The sequence below is a fragment of the Fukomys damarensis genome, unplaced genomic scaffold, assembly GCF_012274545.1.
Source record: "Fukomys damarensis isolate Sample0158 unplaced genomic scaffold, DMR_v1.0_HiC HiC_scaffold_16, whole genome shotgun sequence".
Lineage (NCBI taxonomy): Eukaryota > Metazoa > Chordata > Mammalia > Rodentia > Bathyergidae > Fukomys > Fukomys damarensis.
The window spans coordinates 40,802,562-40,818,151 of record NW_022900928.1 but is presented as its reverse complement, the minus strand read 5'-3'; the positions used below and the strand labels follow the sequence as shown (position 1 = coordinate 40,818,151).

General features: G+C 35.2%; 1 protein-coding gene across 1 annotated transcript in view; it reads left to right on the top strand.

The window, feature by feature from the left end:
* Grm5 (glutamate metabotropic receptor 5) overlaps positions 1–15,590 on the top strand; it is a 527,108-nt gene that overhangs the window by 7,783 nt on the left and 503,735 nt on the right. The window contains exon 2 of the mRNA XM_033763941.1: positions 4,753–5,607. Within this exon, the coding sequence (XP_033619832.1) occupies positions 4,878–5,607 (730 nt within the window). The 5' untranslated portion in view covers positions 4,753–4,877. The remainder of the gene's footprint in view (positions 1–4,752; positions 5,608–15,590) is intronic.

Below are 15,590 nucleotides of genomic sequence, written 5' to 3'. Positions count from 1 at the left end.
CTGGGGATTGAACTCGGGTCCTTGCACTTGCAAGGCAGGCCACTGAACCACTGAGCTAAATCCCCAGCCCTCCCTCAGATTTTTTTTATAGGATCTCTGAAGGTATGAACTTATGACTCTATTGTCTATAATTGAATTCTTAGGTCCCACAACAGTGCTTGGTTACTCAATAAACATATATTGGACAGATGAGAGAGGCTAACAGATTTGTTATATTCTTTACTGAACTGTTTTGAGTTTATCATTTCTTAATTTTTAGTATATTGATAGCACCTGGAATGACTTTCTATGTATTGAAATAATGTTACGGCACATTTCTAACACATTTCTATGTGATAATTTATTTCAGAATGTACTTTTCCAGGTATCTATACTCCATTATCTGATAGGGGATATCAAGGCAATATAAATACACTTACATTAGAAACCCATATTGGGCTGGGGATTTAGCTCAGTGGTTCCACTACCTGCCTCATAAGCATAAGGACCCAAGTTTGATCCCTTGTATTAGAAAAGACAAAAAAAAGAAAAAGAAAACAAAAAGAAACCCATATGCATGTTTGCCTTCTATACACTTGAGCCATCTTTTTCCTGGAAATGTTCTTCATCCTTTAGATCAAGGCAATGAACTGTACCAGGGCAAGGAACTGTACCAGTCTGTGCCTGCTGTGAACTGGACCACAGAGCAGGAGGTGAGCAGCCCACGAGCCAACAAAGCTCCATCCTTGTTTACAGTTACTCCTCCCTCATCTCTCATGTTACTATGTTCTTCCTCCCGTCAGAGCAGAAGCAGCTTTAGATTCCTCTTTTCCCCATTTTAACTTTTAGTACATATTTGCAGTACATAACGATTACATTTCTTGGGGGAATTGGAGGACACATATGACATGTCTCAACCTCCCTCACCCCGAACTCTGCTCTGAATTGCTCAGGCAGGGAATTGCTCGTGTGCTTGCCTTCTCATCGACCCCTAACCATGCCTCACCGTCTCCCCCTTCCCCGCCCACATTATCTTCTATAAAACCTGTTCTGTTGCCTGGTGGTAAAGAGGGTGGAGCTCACTTCTAAATATTATAATGTAATTTCTCAGAGTTTCCGTATTGCTAAGGAGTATAAACGGTCTGGGTGTCCCTTTTCATTTCCATGGATTTTTTAAATACCTCTCATCAGAAGGGTGGGCAGGGAAAAGGGGAAAAAATGAAAAACAAGACCCATCATGTAAAGCTACAAGAACCCAATAATGAATGTAACTGTACTGTGTACCTAAAATGTACCAATAAACTCAATGAGGAAAAGAAGGGCAGTGAAGCAGTAAGAGAAGGTGAAGAGTATGTTTTGCAGCCAACAGGCATTATAATTCTGGCTTATCACTTTCTAAGTGATTGGCTAAATTTTAATTTATCTAAGCCTTTATGACGTTTGTAAAACAGAGATGATCAATGATAACTGCATCTCAAGGTTTTTATGAGGATTATTGATACACATATGCCACACGTTCAACAGACACACAGAGCTATTGGGTCACATGTCAACAGGATATATAATGAACCGAGAATATAAACTTTCAGGGGAATCAGGGGCATTTTTTTATGCTTTCATAAATGCACTGTATTTAAAATTTTTTCTTATTAGTACTCATTTGCAATTTATACAGTTTACAATCACCTTGGGGAGTGGTTACATGTATGTATTACAGCTTGTGTCTTTTTAAAAAGAATCTCTTCCCCGCTCCACTCCTCATCCAGGTCCCCATCTCCTTTTTCATACTTGTTGATGTGATTTGGTTTAGCTCATGCTGTAGCATACAGTGCTTACATTAATTGGGGCTATTAGGTACATGGCATATTTTTATTCTTCTTATTTCCTTTTCTGTTCTCCTCACCCCTTGCCCTTGTTCCCTTAGACCGCTTACCCTTTGCAACAGATCTGCCCCTTTTTCCTTTTCTGTCCATTCTTTATGATTTTCTTTGTCCTTTGCCTTACTCAAATGAGAGCTACCACATGGTAGTTAAGCTTGTGTGTCTGTTTTTTTCCCCGCACTTTTTTCTGTGCAACCTAGAAACCTCATGTATGTCAGTGAGCACTAAAGTGTCTACAACATTCTCTCTTGGTTTCTCTCACTGTATATGTCCTTACTTTCCCTTCCCATGCTCTCGTGTGCCTCCTTTCCTTTGCTGCATTGCCCAAAACCTCATCTCTGAGTGTTTTACCACTGAGTTGCACAGAGAAAGTTACAGCATAAATGCGTCTTAAATATTTGTTCACACCCGTAATGCTCCAGGCACTGATTCATTCACTCTTTTAACAAATATTTATTTTGGTACCAGGGATTGAACTCGGAACCTTGTGCTTGTGAGGCAGGTGATGGAACCACTGAGCTAAATCCCCGGCCCATAATTATGAACAGCTATCGTATCTTGATAAACACTTTTTTTTTTTTTTTTTTTTTTTTTGGTACTAGTGATCGAACTCAGGTCCTTGGGCTTGCATGGCAGGCAGCGGAACCACTGAGCCAAATCCCTGGCTCAAGGAAATATATTAATCGTAACTTTCAACACAATCATTATACTTCTTTATTACATCATTTTCTCTCACACAACAATTAATAGATCTTTCTTGAATGAGTTAATTAATTTATATATACAAGGAAAGCAAACTTTAGTATTTGTGTGTATATATAAATGTATGTATCAATATTTTGGGTTTTCCTAAAATAACTTTAACAAAACACATAGGATTAGTATTTCCTCTTTATAAATTTGATGGGTCACTTCTAGTTTCTTTTATTAATTTGATGCTGTTGCATAGAGATGATTTGTTGTTGGACTTGTCTACTAACTCAATTTAATGAGGAATTGTGTTCTTTTAATTCATAGTTTTTGTCTGCAGTATAATTCACATGATCATGAGAAAAAGCATTTTCTCCAGGCCTTTTGTACAAGGAAAGATAAGTAACATTTGGGAATATTCAGATAACTTTTCCATGAGAAAATTAACAGCATTCTTTGTTCCCTTTTTCCTGGTCTAAAATGCTAACTTTTATAACCAAAATGATTTTTTCTTATATATTGCCAAACACCTCATTATTCTGGAATTATCAAGTCATTGATGAATTTTTGTTTTTTAGTTTTAGTGTTTGGCACTGTACAGAGGGAATCTTTCTCTGTTGCCATAGGAAACAGTAGGAGGAAACTGAAAGTGAGGGGGGAGTGATTAGAAATGTGATTCAAGTTCTATTTATTGTGTGTCTGGCCTGGAATTTTTGCAGACCTGATGATTTCTGAAACCATTGGTATTCTTGTAGAGGTATGATAATTTGAAAAGTTCCTGAAGAAGCATCACCTAATTCTAAAAGGTGGTGCTTATTAAATTAGTCATTTTAAAATAATTTAAGACCCTTGACTGGCACAGATAATAACATACAAAATAAGTCTCTTCCACAACCCCTTTAAATATTTGAAATAATTAATCTGTTATTTTTCTTTTATAAATTATGCTAGATTTTCATGTAGGAAATCTGAATCAAAATCTCCTTCCTCCTAGGAATTTAAATTGAAATATATAACACTACTCATAGCTGTACTAAGTTTCCTCTTAGAAGGATAGTTTCAAATATGCATACTTCCATTCCTCTGAGTCTTGTGATGTGGATTTTTTTGTTGTTGTTCATCAGGGCTAGAGAACTGATTACTGTGAATTTTATTACAAGACTTTGTAATTACTTTGAAGACTCTCTGGAGAACCAAGTGGATTGCATGAAAATTTTCTGCCCTCACCGCCTAGCCACAGAATGCCCTGTGTCTCTATTCAATATTTAAAACATTTACATAGTTGATATCATATGTTGATTCCCATAAGGACAGCCTAGAATAGATTATCTCATTTTATCAGATACTCAGTATTCTCACTACGAAGAAGTTAAATAATTTATGAATATTTTTAAAAGTAGAACTAAGGTTTGAATCTTTGTATTATTTTCTTCAAAAATTGATGCTGATGTCACTATCACTTGTTGCCTATTGGAGGGCATTTTACTTTGCAATATGTCAATTCATCAAACTGCTACAATTCAAACTTGAAATATTCACTTCTCATTCATCTTTGTTATATCTACATATTTATTAAACAAATGCGTATTTATTCTTAGGAAGAATATTCAGTTTGCTTTATGATGCATTTGAAGAAGAATATGGGTTTTGTTTCTTTTGTTTGGCAGTACCAACAAGGAAATCCAGGTCCTTCCTATGCTAGGCATGTGCTGTTTCACTGAGCTATCCCTAGCCTTTTATAGATAACTTTATTTTTACAGCTGTGTAATTAATACATGCTCAGTGCTGAAACTTTGGAAAGAAATAAAAGGCCTAATGAAAAATTAAAGTAAAATAAATCATATCACCTAAAAAAATCACCAATGTTTAATATTTTGGAGTGCATATCATTCAGTTTTCTGTCTGCACTAGGTTAAATGCTCTAACTTCTGCCTGAAAGAACAGTTCTTCCAGTTGCAAAAGATATTTGATTTTATGTATTCCAGATGAACCAAAGAAAAATAATCATTCTAAGCAAGACAGAGGCAAGAAGCTATATTACCTATTTTATAAAATCACAAGTGAGACAAAAGAAATTAGATGTATTTATTTATTTATTCTGTATTATCAGAGCTCTCTTTTTCTCACTAGTGTGGACCATTCAAGCTTACCTAGACTAAGTGTAATTATGTTGTTAAAAACTCATGCTCTTTTTTCCCCCCAGGTTTTGAAGATCATGATTGCATGGATGCATTTAACCAAATCCTTCCTGAGCACATGGTGGTTCTTTAGAGAATATATCTAAATTTCTGGCTAATTCCTTTATGTGCCACTCATCATAGGACTTTGATGGTATCTGTCTGCGCTCTCCTAAACTTTCCTCATGATGCTATCTTTATTAGCTTGAACTCCTTTCTTAAAATGGTCCTTCTGTTGATCCTGTCCGTCCTGCTTTTGAAAGAAGATGTCCGTGGGAGTGCACAGTCCAGTGAAAGGAGGGTGGTGGCTCACATGCCAGGTGACATCATTATTGGAGCTCTCTTTTCTGTCCACCACCAGCCCACTGTGGACAAAGTTCATGAGAGGAAGTGTGGGGCAGTCCGGGAACAGTATGGCATTCAGCGAGTGGAGGCCATGCTCCACACCCTGGAAAGGATCAACTCTGACCCCACACTCTTGCCCAACATCACCCTTGGCTGTGAGATAAGAGATTCCTGCTGGCATTCAGCTGTGGCCCTAGAGCAGAGCATTGAGTTCATAAGAGATTCCCTCATTTCTTCAGAAGAAGAAGAGGGACTGGTACGCTGTGTGGATGGCTCTTCCTCTTTCCGCTCCAAGAAACCCATAGTAGGGGTCATTGGGCCTGGCTCCAGTTCTGTGGCCATTCAAGTCCAGAATTTACTCCAGCTTTTCAACATACCTCAGATTGCTTATTCGGCAACCAGCATGGATCTGAGTGACAAGACTCTGTTCAAGTACTTCATGAGAGTTGTTCCTTCAGATGCCCAGCAGGCAAGAGCTATGGTGGACATCGTGAAGAGATACAACTGGACCTATGTGTCAGCTGTGCACACAGAAGGTAAGTTTCCTTTATATTGAGTATGGCTTCTGATGCATTCAGCATCTTCCAAGCTAAAACTTCAGGTTTGGAAGCCTAACCTATGCTGAATTGCTTTCGGTGTTTCTAGTCGCCTCATTTATAGCAGCATTATGAAAAGGGAGTGGATTAAAGATATCTAGAAAAACATATTTAAGCTCATATAATGGTTTGTGTTTCCATAATTTGGTTAAATGAAAAGTTTGAATTTATATTAGATTGTTTTTATTTCTGCCACAGTGATGGTTTTTGACATTTGTTTCTAGAGATTTCTAGGTTTTCCAGATCTTTGATGAATATCTTGTATATTTAAGATTTTAAGATTGCTCAAAATACAACTTTTTTCTGGTTATTAAAGAAAGATACACAAAATTATACATAAGACTGAAGGTAGCTAGTTCTAGATCAGGTATGTTGTTATAAAGAATTGCTAGTTTAAATGTACAACTATTTTTTGATAGAATTCATGGTCTAATTCTGAAATGGAGGTGAGTGAATTAATTTTATCCTTTTATAGGACATTCTTGGAAGTATAATTTTTAATAAATTAAATATAAATTTGCTTTGAAATATATTGCTTCTTTACACTGAAACTCTAGTGAGGAAGGAAAAAACTTGACTGATATTTTATGTGAATACTAATTTTCTTCTTGTTTCATATGGTATTTTCAAAGTGATTTTATATATATTGTATGTTAGTTCTTGACTAAGGTTTGAAATGGGTTTAATTTGACCTATAGAGGTAAGGGTTATGTGTTATACAACACTTTTTCTAAGACAACAAAATGCATATATTAAGAATACAGAGTAAGATACAAATCACTTTTCATCAATCATTGACCGTTTATGAAGATTAGTTAAGGTTTAAAAGAGTTTGTAATAACATACCAATATAGTCCAAACTATGTAACCCTGAAAATTTGCTGTTAAGTTATTGGTAAATTAATGAAATTATCTACGTGAGTTTACTTCAGAAGTTGGAGCCAATAACCAATTAGGTTTAGGAAAATTTTCATTTTCAAGTGGCATAACAAAATTAATTCACCATATGACCACTTATTCATATATATAGAATTGTGCAAATGTAAAATGATTTCTATGTGGATTAAGATATATGGAAAATTTTATGTATAAATTGATAGTTCATTTAGAGGTATACCAGTTTTGGATTTTGAGCAACAGATGAGTGTGTGGAGTAGCAGATGTTTCAACATTTTTTCTATTCTGAGGAAAAAGAACCTCCCAATACTTGGGAGAGAATCTAGGGGATTATAAATGCTGTATGCGAGTTAAGCATTCAATCTCCAAGCTGCATTTCAAGCCCTAAAACATCCTTTTCTTATTCTGGTCACTTTGTTGTTGCTATGTTTGTTTTTGGTGCTTGGGATCAAATCCAGGGCTTAGCAAGTTCATCTTTTCAGCCAGTAAACAAATGCAAATCAAAACCACACTGAGATTCCATCTCACCCTGGTCAGAACTGGCATAATGAATAGTACACAAACAATACATGTTACAGAGGATGTGGGGTAAAGGAATTCTTCCACACTTCTACTGAGAATGGAAAGCAGCACACTCTCTATCAGGATGGAGGCTCCTCAAAAAATGTAATATAGTACAGCTACTATGAAGGTTCCTCAGAAAGCAAAAATAGAGGAACCACTTGATCGGGGTATACCACACCTTGGTATATGGTCCAAGGAATTAATAGCAGTATACTATAAGGATATCTTCCTACCTATTTTTGATGTGGCACAATTTTCAATAGCCAAGATATGAAACCAGCCTAGGTGCCCATCAACAGCTGGATTTAAAAATGTGGTATACATACATAATGGAGAATTATTCAGCCAGGAAACATGACCAAATTATGTAATTTGCAGGAAAATTTGTGAATCTGGAGGTTGTCCTGTTGAGCAAAATAAGCTAGACTCAGAAAGATAAATATGTCATATTTTTCCTAATATGTGGAATCTAAAAATGATAACAAAAAAGCAGAAGAAAGACTTATTAGACAAGAAGAAGGGGATAAAGAGGAGGAGAAGAGTGTTATTAGGGCAGGTGATAGGGGCAATGGGTATGATCAAAATTCATTACACAGTTGGAACCCTGCCCACCCCACCATGCCTAATGTGAAACTAGGGGGAAAGGTTGAGTAAGGGGACGGATGGAGAGAAATGACTAAAGTATATTATATACTATATATATGTATGTATCTACCAGAATGCAACTCATTAACCTTTATAACCAATATATACTAAAAATGGGAAAAAATCCCTGAAATAAAACTGTCTTACAATTAAACTCTCAAATCACTATATCACAGCTTTAAATTATGTTTCTCAAACATAATGATGCTTTTTAGGTTTTTGTACCACTGATAAAGTAAAAATTATTACAAAGTTTTCTCTTATTTAAACATGAAATTGCTTCAGGGAATTTTATTACCAAGTATTTGAAGTATTAAAATACATGTTTTTATATCTTCTGGGTTAGCGTGCTGATGATGAGCTATACCTCAGGCACTCTTTTATCCCTGAAATGATGAGTTATTTTCTTTATGAAATCACTTGCTTCATTTGATTCTCACAGCTATCCAAGAATATAAACACTCCAGATATCTTATTCTTATTTTAAAATACAAAAAGCTTTAAAATAATTCAAATAATTAATTAGATATATACCTAATACCAGCTTTAGAGCCAGTGGAAACAAACCCTTAGTATTTATTCATGAAATATATTTTTGTTAAGCAAAACATAAAGCCTCTCTGATAGTTCTGTGAAGGATATTCCTATGTTTTATGTCTAACAATTTGCAATGGGTTTATGATTTGGCAAGCAGTGTAAGACATGATCGAATACTTACAGAAGCACCATTTCAGGTGACAGAAAGTTGAAAATGTGTTTCTAAAGTAAACTGATAGAAAAAGTCATCCTCTCTATTATGGTTATAAAGGTCATGGTAGTAATCATAAAGAAGAAAGCGATTTTTGAAAGTTGAATTTTAATAGAATACTAAAATTGACAAAAATTAAGAAGGGATGGATTTCAGTTAAGGGTGTGAGGAACTACCAAATGTTGGAGACTTCTAGCTTGAGAAGAGAAAGACTTGGTCACTATGTAGAAGTTGCTATCAAGATTGTGACCCTAGGCGTTATGCTCTCCAAGTTATACTCATACAACTTTTGTTTAAGCTTAAATATACACCAGAAGTAATTGAGTAACCTAATAAAATAATGATGAAATCACATGAAACATTATTATCTAGCTATTAAAATGAGTAGAGAATTCTATAGGTAATGAGGTAATAACATTGACATCCGGGATCCTTTTAAGTGGGGGAAAAAACAAGATTTAGTTCTGTATATGTGGTATTCTATTTGTTTAAAAGGAGTTTAAATAGACTATTTTATTGGGTATTCATATAATTACAGAGCAGAGAAATACTAAACAGTTTCTCCTTCTGGAAAGAAATTTAAGTAGCACTTTTTAAGTAGCACTTAACTTTATGTGTGTAACTTTTTCATATATATAATGAAATTTTGTGTTATATGAATAAATTATCTAGTGCTATGTAAATTAAAAACATATTTTGTTTGAGAGAAAAAACACCCAATAAAACAGAAACTGAATTGCCAAACTCTGGCAAAATACTGCAGCAATGCAATCAGGAATCAGGAAGAATAAATTTTAGATTGAACGCTCAGACTTAACACATCTCGGGTTGTTATTTTATTTGATTATGCCAAGAAACATTTATCTTTGGTACCAAGCAAAAGGGTGGATACTGAGGTTTTGTGATATTACATTTTATCAGCTTGAGGGTGGCACAGTAGGAATTTTCTCATTAGAGTCCAAAATGTGCTTGAGTTAAACAACGTGCAGCTTTGTTGGGTCCTGTGGAAGCTCTCCTTTGATGCAGGGTTTTTCTGTTGCAGGGCTCTTTGGAAAGCCTGTGTGGGTTCTTACATAAAATGAAAATGTCAATTCTTACCTCAGCCTCTCTGTGGTCAGGTTGGTGGTAATTATCTTTAGTGTTAGATCATTCAGTTCCCATATCTTATAAACTTATTCTAATATTCTTGTAATCATCCTCATTTGCTCAGTTGCTAGTCCTCTTTCTTGAAAAGTATGGATAGGCCCAAACTCTCTCAAATGAACCATTAAATATATAACTCAAGACAAGATGTGCTCTTATTTTTAAAAACATTTTATCCCTCAGTTGCCCATTTATTTTATGGTTAAAAATGACAGTACTATGTCATTCAGTCCTCTTGGGAACCAATACAGATGCTCCTATGAGAAAGTTTTTGCCATCGCAGAATGCAGAGGACAGCACCAGCTATATTGAAAATCTCTTACACTAACATTTCCTGTGGTTCATGCTTTTACATTGCAGGAGTGACTATTCACTGTGACTTTTTGCCTTAAACAGAAATCATGTCTAGAAATTCTACGCAAAGATGTTTATAGTATGAAACAAAAGAAAGAGCAAAACAGAAAGCATTTTTAAGGGATAATTAAACTGGCCCTTTATATAGAGGAAAGGAAGATTAATGACTCAGAAAAAAATTTCCACGCTTTATAGAAGTCAGTCTACTCAGCAATCTCTCTGCTGTCAGAAAATTTAAGGGGTCCTTTGCCTTAGTATTTTTCCAAACCTTGGCATACAGCACGGGATTGATGAGGTTGGCTGTTTAAGGGTGTGGCATATTGATTGCATTGATGACTTCCATTAATGGACCCCTTAAATCCATATCATTTTCTTTGTAACTGGACAGCTCCTTTTCACTCCCATGCAGCACTTGCTTTGTGAATGATTTGTTCAGTACAGCTCTGTTGAGATGGGGACATTTTTCCAAGTCTGCCTTAAACAGATTATCATCTCCCTACCATCACTATATGAAGCAGGAAAACACTCAGGTTTTCCAGATGAAGTCATCTAGCTTGTTGACATCAAACATGTGACAGCACTCAATGAAGATCAACACAATTGCCTTCTTGACCCACAGCTAATTGCGAGCACATAAATGAGCCCAGCTGAAACCATCAACATTACACAGTTGACCGCAAGCCCAGTTGTGAACAATAATAAATGTTTTCAGGATGGAATTCAAAACATATTCATCCCACACACTTTACATTCTAACTCCTCTCCACACAAACCAGATTATATTGTTAAAGTTAAAATAAAAACAAAGTAGATTTATCAAAATGCATTAATTAATTCACTGAGATTAAAAAACAGAATGAATGTTGCAGGTAAGAAGTGTTTTTCTCAGAGTTTTGTAAATGGATGTTCGATAGCTTCCTTGATACCTGAATGTTTTAAATAACCAGACACTTATGTATATTCCATTGTTACAATTATTAAGAAAAGCAGTTATATATAGGGCCAGGTTTCCTGTATGCAATCGCTTAGATTTTACTGTATATATGATTTACAGGATTTTCACACTTCATGATTTTTGCTGACTTTAGGTGGAACTCTTATGTATATCCCCAGGTCCTACTTGAGTACCTAGTGTACAATGGAGGCTCAAGGATGATTTGCTGAGTAGATGCATTTCTCTTCAAAGAGTATCTAAGTCATTATTTACGAACATATAGCATGTGGATAAATAGTAACTTGTATTGTTTTCATAGTTTTGATTGCATTTTTTAAATGAGGTGCCAAAATACCTCCTTTGATTAATTGTAAAATGTTCACACCTCATTCCCTTTTTTGTTTGCACTGGTTCTTGAATTTCTTATTTCTGTCTAATGATATAAGAATGCTAATTTGTTCTAGAAAAAAATTAGTGACACTCTGAGGGAAAAATGTGCCAATAATTTGTACTGGCAGCATAAGATCATTTAAAACAATGCTTTTAGGTCAGCCTACAGATTGCAGTGTTGTACCTATTTCAGATTATGATATGGTTTTCCATCAATTATTTACTTAAATATGTGATAACAAGCTTTTGTTGAAACACTTTCACTTTGATACTGCATGCAAGTAGTTTATATGCTTATATACTATTTGTACTCTCTATACTTATTTCAAGATCTTTTAAAATATGTTAACATGTAGTAATTGTATATATTAATAGGATACTTTGTGATATTTTTATATATGCATACAGAGTGCACTGATCAAATCCAGTCACCTTTTCCCCTCCAACCAACCCTTCCCAACCTTTAGTAATTGCTACTCTACTTTCAGGCACACTTTTTTATAGTGCATGTTTGCAGTATATAATGATTATACTTCTTATGGAGAATCAGTACATGTACATAACACATATTAATTGTTTATTGTTGTCTCCTTCCTCCCTCCTCCCCATTCCTTCTATCTTTTGATTCCCTTTCCATTTTCAAAAGCTCTACCTCCCTATTTGCTGTCATCTGTCTTTTCTTTTGTGCTTCATTTGCATATAGGGCTTCTCATGTAGAGAAACCATGTGATACTGATAGGGAAAACCTTAATAAATTAAAATTTAGGAAATGTCACAACATAAGATAACTTCTGCCCCTCAACCTGCTTAGTTCAGAATCAACAAGTACCGGAAATACCTAGCCTCCCCACAAAAGTTTGTAAGTGAAAAGAACCATTGTTAGCTTTGTTAATCAGACAAGCTCCCTTCCCCCTGACTAGAATAGGTAATTAAATGAATCTTAAAGATAACTTCTCTAACAAAGAACTGCATCCTGGTTGGAATTCACCTACCTTGCTATCACATTTTGGGTATCTGTGAAAATGCAGTATACCAAATGAATAAGATCGAAGCTGTAAAACCCTATAAAAGTAAGAGTTGTAGCCCAATGGAGGAGTTGATCAGGGCACTGCCATTAGGTGTGATCCATCCCCATTGATGGAGTAAACTTTTTTATTTTACTTCCATTCTGCTGCCTCTCTCTGTGTCACTTGCCGTCTCCTTCCATAACAATACTTTAAGTTTGTGTGTCTGATTTATTAAACTTCTACATATGAAAGAGAACACATGTTACTTCTTTTTATGTTCCTGGCTTGTTTCATTTGACACATTGACCTCTAATACCTCCTTTAATTTTTCAAAACTTATTTTTATTTGTATATCTTTCCCATTCTATTAATATAGTTTCAAATGATAAGATTTCATTCTTCTTTACAGTTGAATAATACTCAATTGCATATACATATATAATATTTTCTTTATCAATTCATCTATGATGGCTGTCTAGGTAGATTTCAAATCTAAGCTATGTCAATAGGGTCAAATTAACATAGACATGTAGACATAAGTGGGAACATACTTTTCCCAATTCAACTTTTCTACTAACTATGACTATATCATAATTTAGCTTAGAAAGATAAAAAGTAAGTGTCAAAGTGAAATCTACTGAGTAGTTCTTTTGTTTCTCTGAGAGTTGAAAAGTGTTGAGACAACATTTAGAATGATTTTGATCACACTGACACAGAAAATACTCTTTGTTTTGTACAATACTAATATGGGTAGGATGTCATCAAAGCACTTAACCTAACTTGTTTATTTTTCAGTTGAGGACCCAGAGAAAGAAAGCTCAAATAATTTGGCCTTATTGTTACAGTGTTGAACTCTGTAACTTGGAACTCAAGATTCGTGTGCAGAACTTTGCCTGTCATTATTAGGAATTATTACTAAAATTCTTCTTTCCTTGCCATTTTATTAGCTCTGTATCCCAACACTTTCCCTCTTTTCCCCTTATATCGGTGACACTGATCTTTATAAATACTCTGTGGTAAGTTTTAGTGACTACCTGAACTAGTAGCAGGGATAGCAGGGACCACAGATGATGTAACTCACCAAGATATTAGCCTCAAAAAATAGTACAACTCCTTTGCTCTTTAGATATACACTGGATAAAGTGCTTCACATTGAGGGATTTCAGAAATTTTGAAACATTTTCATGGATTGCAGAAAATTCTGAGAACATTAGATTTCCAGATATTTTAGAAATTATAGACTGATTATGTAATTATATTAGTTACTACCAACATTATAATATTTAAAAAATCAAAAGTTGTACAAACTTAACAGGATTCTTTACGATATTAGATTATGAGTCCATAATCTGGGAAATGCAACGGCAATTCTAATAGTAAGACAGAAAGCATTTATATTCACATATCACTGTCATAAATTTCATTGTTAATGATGAAAAAAACACAAGTAGCCCCAGAAAACTGACAGAAAGGCACTCTCTCTCTCAACTTTTCTTCTCAACAGAACAGCCCATGAACTTTTAGCCAGTTGGCTCTAAAAGCATTACTATTTCTTTCAGGAGAATAAATGGAATCCAGTGACATACTTTGCTATGTCCTGGCCGGTTTCTCCCTATTTTTAGATTTCTTATAGATTATATAATTTCTGGCTTGGATTTTGACTCACCTTTGAGGTATTCATGTCTGAGATAATATCCTTGCCTCCTTTTCCTCAGGAACCATCCCTGTCTATCCATTGCGGAAAATACCAGAACTCTCCCTTCCCTAAATACCAACCAGGCCCAAGATGAATCTATTTTCAAAGGATGTCACTACATTCTTCCCTATAACTCACGATAAGTTTCTCGTGTGATGTGCAAATGTGGACACCTCCTTGAACAGGAAGGTCATCTCTGAATGTGAATATTTGTCAAGCATTAGGTTAGGTATTTACTTGTTTAATGGGTGGCAGCTGCACACATGTACCTTTTTCTTTGGTGTTCTTTATTCCACATTTTGCAGCAGTAGCATTATTGTCTGAGTTTAGAGTTTGAATATTTAGAAAGCTCAGTCATTTTGTTTACTAAAGATCAGCCCGTGGGATTCAGTTCCTCAGTCATAATAACTTTATTAACTCTTGGGTCTAGGAGGTTTAGTCATGAGTAACAGAGGTTGCTTTTGAGTGAAGAAAACTGAGGAAAAACAGAGCATGATGTAAGATGTTGGTGCTTTAATGCTTTACTTAAAACCCACAACATGTAGGAAAAACAGCAATTTCTGTACAGGAGACACTGTACAGCATACACTAGGAAAGCGCATACGAAAAAGTAAAAATAGACATCCCCACAATTCTACAGGAGATATATTTTGAAATGCTTTCCTTCCTTCCTTCCTTCTTTTCTTTGTTCTTTTTTCTATCCTCCCATTTTCCCTCCCTCCTTCTGTTCTCTTTCTCTTTCCTCCTCCTTCTCGTTTACTTCATTCTTCCACCTCCTCATCCTCTTCCTCCCTCAGTGTGTCTCTTTTCATTTTTCCTCATTTATGTTTATTAACTAAATTTTTATTTTTTAATTTTAGGCTTCTTGGTATGTCTAATCAGAAATGGTAACTTTTTTTTTTTTTTTTTTTTTTTTTTTTTTTTTTTTTTTTTTTGAGACAGGGTCTCACTATGTAATTGAGCCTGACCTGGAACTCACTACATAGCCCAGTCTGGTCTCGAACTCACAGCGAATCTCCTGCCTCAGCCTCCCGAGTGCTGGGATTACAGGCGTGCACCACTACACCTGGCAATAGTAACTTTTTAAATACCCCATTCATTAGGGTGCATTTATATAAAACTGAAGAATATATTATTACATATTAGAAAAATCAAATTGAAAGTACTAATTTTGGTAAAAGAAAGACAGCAAACATTGGAACTTGAGCCTCTTCCTCTGTGATTCTGAGAAAACCACAAGTCCTATTTTTTTTCCTTTTTTTCTTTATTGGTACATTTTAGGCATGCAATACATTTACATTCATTATTGGGATCTTGGACCTTTACATGATGTATCTTGGTTCTTATTTTTCCCCACTCCCCTGCCCTCCCTTCACTCCCTCCACCCTTCCCTATTTACAGAGACTGTTTCCATTTTTTTCCTCTTATGTTATTTCTTTTCCCTTCTTAGTTTTCCTCTACCCTTTACACTTCCCCTATTTTCACTTGTCTTATGGAAAGGGAGTTGGAAAGGCTTCTCACATAGGCTAAACTATCCTGTGACTG